The 1,997-nt window shown below is 36.9% G+C and overlaps 1 protein-coding gene across 1 annotated transcript in view; it reads left to right on the forward strand.

Annotated features, from left to right (window-relative positions):
• IQUB (IQ motif and ubiquitin domain containing) overlaps positions 1-1,997 on the forward strand; it is a 92,779-nt gene that overhangs the window by 42,496 nt on the left and 48,286 nt on the right. Inside the window, exon 8 of the mRNA XM_012652762.1 lies at positions 1,140-1,315. Coding sequence (XP_012508216.1) covers positions 1,140-1,315 — 176 coding nt within the window. The remainder of the gene's footprint in view (positions 1-1,139; positions 1,316-1,997) is intronic.

Raw genomic sequence — 1,997 nt, forward strand, 5'->3', positions numbered from 1 at the left:
CCCCCCCCCACCGAAGTCCGTGTTTCAAATATGTCCATCTCGGAAGGTTAACGTTTTTGAGACATGAAATAACAAAAGAGTTTTTGTCCCCAAATTTAGTATACACAAAAATTGAATGGAACACCTGTTAAATGCTTATATCTGAGTTCAGAAATTTTGATTTATTTAAGTTTGAGCAACACATTTTTTATTGGTAGTAGCCCATGCTTTGAAATATTGTAAGTATTATAACATAATGCATTGGTTTGAGTAAAGAGTAAATGCGATTAGTTAAATATTTATAGCATTTGCTACTATAATTTAGGGTTTTGTAAGGAAATGGAAAATGGTACCTCAGTGAATGAGGAAAACAATTGAAGTCAATAATTCTACATAAGACTGTGTCAATTAGGGTTCTAGAGGAAGCCGACACCAAGAGAGTTGAGTTAGAAGTGAAAGATAAGGGGGAGAGGGAGCAGATAAAGGCAAGGAGAGTCTGCAGGTTGAGATGAGGTGGACACCCGTGGAAGCTGAGAGAGGAAGGGAAAGAGGATGGGGTATGGAGAGTTTCAAATTGATATAACTCTCAGGAAGTCTAAACCAGTCCAATGGTCAGCTTTGATATGATTGACCGAGAAGAGTCCATTGTTGGGCAGACATGGCCAGGCTCTGATTCCCTCATGGCTCTCAGTCATTGATTGAAAGCTTTGTTGACAGAGTGTGGCCTCTACTTCAATACTGCAGCAGATCCGAAGTGCTGTAGCCGGAACTGTCAGCCACCTCTACTCCTCATGGCAAGTACTCTCTTGAAGGGAGATCTGAGCAGTGTACATTCATGGCTGCCACAAAACCCAAGTCTTATTTTTTCAATACTGGGGAGTGCTCCTGCTTACTTGAAGGTGTAATTTGACATTTTCTATACTGATCTCCTTTGGCTTCTGTTTCTTTGACTCTACTCCTATTGTTTTAAGTCTCTAAGCTTCCATTTCATCCTTTTTACCCACACATCAGGTGTACAATATGAGTGATTCTTTTCATGTAGAATTTTGTTTAAATTGAATCAGAAATAAAAGACATCTTGTCAGGATGTGATGGTAAAAAATGCTCCATAAAAATGTGTGATTTTAAAAACTCAAGAGTCTTTCATATTATTCCTCTAGTCTGGCGGCAAGAAGAAGTTACACGCATTAACCAATCTTTCACTGGAGCTGAAAGGAAAGCTGCTTTGTGCGAAATTCTGGAAAAAGAGACTCAGATAATTGCTTCCATTGGGAGACATAGATACATTGCTTATACAGAGAGTCAGGATGCAGCAGTACAAGCTTTTTTGGATAAGGTTAGTGAAGTAACTATTATTTAAATATGAATGTATCCTAAGTTTAAAAATGTGGAATAATGAAGTAAAGGAGATAATTATATTGTGAGAATTTACATGAATTTTGTTTAGCATTTTGATGACACACTTCTTTAAATTCTATATATTTTTTTCTCCTGTTGTAGCTTTAGATTTTAACTGCAGCCTAGAATAAAGATGGACAAATAACATGAAATTAATATATTCTCAACTAAAGGGATTTGGCCACGAAGGAAAAGATGGAGACACCATTCTGGTGACTGTTCATTTAGATTTAGGCTGGCTATGTAAATTAGATGAGTTGCACACTGTGATAAAACGAAGAGTATTAAAGTCACAAAATGTCTGGGTCTGAGGTGCCTCAATAGTAAGCAACATGGGGGAAATAGCTATAGACTCGTGTTTTTGCATTTGCTTACCACATCATTAACTGACTGCAAATTTCAGACCAAAAGAATATACAATTATTGAAAACCATGAAAACATACAATTAAGGGAAAAACCAAAGTAATTACCCTTTTTGTGGTCAAACTGCCTGTTCGATTTTGAATAGCCTGTTTCCATAGTGACCAATTTCCTTTTTTAAACCTGATCTTTCCAAACAATTTAAAGCCAATACAGCAACAGAGGAAAAGGGATGAATTTCTCCAAGCTATTAGCTTGT

The sequence above is a fragment of the Propithecus coquereli genome, unplaced genomic scaffold, assembly GCF_000956105.1.
Source record: "Propithecus coquereli isolate 6110/MARCELLA unplaced genomic scaffold, Pcoq_1.0 Scaffold4, whole genome shotgun sequence".
Taxonomy (NCBI): Eukaryota; Metazoa; Chordata; class Mammalia; order Primates; family Indriidae; genus Propithecus; species Propithecus coquereli.